This window comes from Notothenia coriiceps, unplaced genomic scaffold, assembly GCF_000735185.1.
Source record: "Notothenia coriiceps isolate Sejong01 unplaced genomic scaffold, NC01 NC01_scaffold00000339, whole genome shotgun sequence".
Classification (NCBI taxonomy): Eukaryota; Metazoa; Chordata; class Actinopteri; order Perciformes; family Nototheniidae; genus Notothenia; species Notothenia coriiceps.
The window spans coordinates 9,749,676-9,752,512 of NW_011333040.1; the positions used below are offsets into that span (position 1 = coordinate 9,749,676).

At 42.3% G+C, this 2,837-nt stretch overlaps 1 protein-coding gene across 1 annotated transcript in view; it reads right to left on the reverse strand.

Moving 5' to 3' along the window:
• LOC104950703 (prolyl 3-hydroxylase 3-like) overlaps window positions 1-2,837 on the reverse strand; it is a 12,695-nt gene that overhangs the window by 6,555 nt on the left and 3,303 nt on the right. Inside the window, exons 5-9 of the mRNA XM_010777261.1 lie at window positions 2,059-2,190; window positions 1,038-1,180; window positions 767-856; window positions 638-690; window positions 468-547 (exon numbers count right to left, since the gene is read on the reverse strand). Of these exons, the coding sequence (XP_010775563.1) occupies window positions 468-547; window positions 638-690; window positions 767-856; window positions 1,038-1,180; window positions 2,059-2,190 (498 nt within the window). The remainder of the gene's footprint in view (window positions 1-467; window positions 548-637; window positions 691-766; window positions 857-1,037; window positions 1,181-2,058; window positions 2,191-2,837) is intronic.

Here is a 2,837-nt window from a genome sequence, read left to right on the forward strand (position 1 = left end):
GTCAGTTTTCCGCACTCTCGCGGGAATATCTCCGCAATGGAGCGAGGTTAAGTTTCACTTTCGATTGCATGATATAGCGCAGTGCAACACCTTCATCACACATGTTGCCACTTGTTTGTACCATTTTCAGGCNTGTGGTGCGCCCCCTAGTGGTCCGTGAGTATATTGGTAACATTTCACATTTGAAATAAATAAATACATTTCAGTTTTCCGCACTCTCGCGGGAATATCTCCGCAATGGAGCGAGGTTAAGTTTCACTTTCGATTGCATGATATAGCCCAGCGCAACACCTTCATCACACATGTTGCCACTTGTTTGTAATCTGTTCTAGAAAAACGATGTATTTTTTATATTTGTGGAGTTAGGTGGTCCGCGAGTGTTTTTTTATTGGTTAAGTGGTCCTTGGTATGAAAAAGTTTGAGAAACACTGGTTTAACTCGACTAAAAAAAGAACTGATTGTCTCACCTGCATAAAATCCACTGTCATCCACTTCCTCCTTCTTCTCTCCCTCTTCCATTCTCACATTTATTTTCTCTTTTACAGCTCTGAAAGTAAAAACAATACTAAGTTGACGTGACATGCACTTCTTCAAAAAGCTCTTGCAACTGAATGGAGATCCTTCCTTCCCATCTTACCTCCAGTTATCCCTCAGTGATTCGGGCACTACATCTTCCGGAGTCCAAAGGTCCTGAACGCAGAGCAATCATTAAAATGTGGATATTATTTTGTGGAGCAGGAAAGAGTTCATCTGCTTCAGTACTTACTGGATCTGTGAAACTGAAGTCAAGGTTCTCCATGCCAAAATACAGAAGCTTCTTCTCATCTAAAGCACGATTAATGTATCCGACAATCTCCTGTGAAAACAGAAATGGAGTCAGAATGAAGAAAAGTAAAACAATGAAATATATATTTGAAGTCTGCATGTCTTTAATGACTGAACAGGGTTTTCTCACTTCTTTTGGTCAAGTAAAAACATAAAATGAACGATGATTATTAGAACAAAAGTGGTGGATTTAATGTAATGGTCTGATATACCTGAGCAGGCTGAGTGCCCTGTGACTCTGTGTCTCCTCCTAGTGTCTCAGAGTAGAGCTGCAGGTTGTCTAAAGAGTCATGGTCGGAGGGGTAGAAGAGGAGCAGAGAGCGCAGCGTCTGCACGGCTCCACCAACATCACCAGCTGTGGGGACGCAGACATGCAAAATAAGAAGGAGTGGCACTCGAAAAAGGATTGTGGTATAATGCAAACTTCACTGTATATTGTTTGTATTAAATATAAATCAAAACCGCATCCATTCGTGCAAAATCCTTGTTAGCTATGTATATTTCTGTGTATTTACTTTGATAGCAACAAACCCAGATTCAAATGGCATCAATGTGTTTGCATACTTTGCCAATAATGCTTAGTTTTTATGTTAATTACATTCTATTTCATTTAGCTAATGCTTTGCTTCGAAGCAAACTCACAAGAAGTGCATTCAACCATGATGAAGAAATGTTTCTAAAAGCAAGAATTCTACAGGTACATTACATTCACATGTTAGACGCTTTTATCCAAAGCGACTTGCATACTCAATACTGTGGGCAATCCCCACAGGAGCAATTTGGGGTGAAGTGTCTCAGGGACACAACGACATGCTGACTGCAGTGGGGTTTGAACCTGTTCCCCCCTGATCCCAACACCAACGCACAACCCACTGTGTCACACGCCTCCCTGTGGCGAAAACATTAGTTTTCAATAAGCCATTGTAAGTGCTACTGCATTGGCTTCAGTGCTCCACACAGAAGACAGATGTTTATGTTATATTCCGGCTAAGGTGCAGTGGAAACAGATTGGTTTTCAGTCCGTGACATTAGATGAGTAGACTTTCTGCTTTCCTGAAGTCTATAGGGAGCTCCTTCAAACATTTTGGAGCCTGCTTAGCAACAGGTGTGTTTTTGTTGAGGGGTATCTGGGTCCAACTCGCAGTGAGGGAGTAACTAAATAGAATTCAGAATAAGGTAAACATACAGCATTAGAACATGTAATGATATTCAGCTTGACCTCCAGACCCTGACCTTTAAACTGTGCGATGTGCCGATGCTCCAGCTGTGTGGGCAGGAAGTCCTCCTGAGAAGAAATCCTCCCGGGTCTCGTGGCGACCCGAGTCACACAGGACTGCCGGCATGAGAGCAGGGAGAGGGAAAGATCTAGAAGGAAAGAAACAAAATGACAGCGATTAATTCCTTTCTCTTAAAAGGTCCCCTATTATACTGTTTCTAATCAATATATTATGGTCTCAGATATATACAGAGCCTGTCTCTGATTGGCTGAAACACCAAACAGATCATTGCAGCATTACCCATAATCCCCTCTGTTTTAGCCCTGTTTCCAAAGTGCTGATTCTCTGTCTGTTACTTTAGATGAAAATAAGGAGCCCCTCCCCACGCCCCTCTGAGAGACATTTGGTTACAAAGAATACAATGGTGCTCTAGGAGGAGATTCTGGTGACAAGGATGTTGATGTAGAAGAGACATGAAGAAGAGGGGACACATGTTGATGTAGAAGAGACATGAAGAAGAGGGGACACATGGTGATGTAGAAGAGACATGAAGAAGAGGGGACACATGTTGATGTGGAGGGGACACATGTTGATGTAGAAGAGACATGAAGAAGAGGGGACACATGTTGATGTAGAAGAGACATGAAGAAGAGGGGACACATGTTGATGTAGAAGAGACATGAAGAAGAGGGGACACATGTTGATGTAGAAGAGACATGAAGAAGAGGGGACACATGTTGATGTAGAAGAGACATGAAGAAGAGGGGACACATGTTGATGTAGAAGAGACATGGA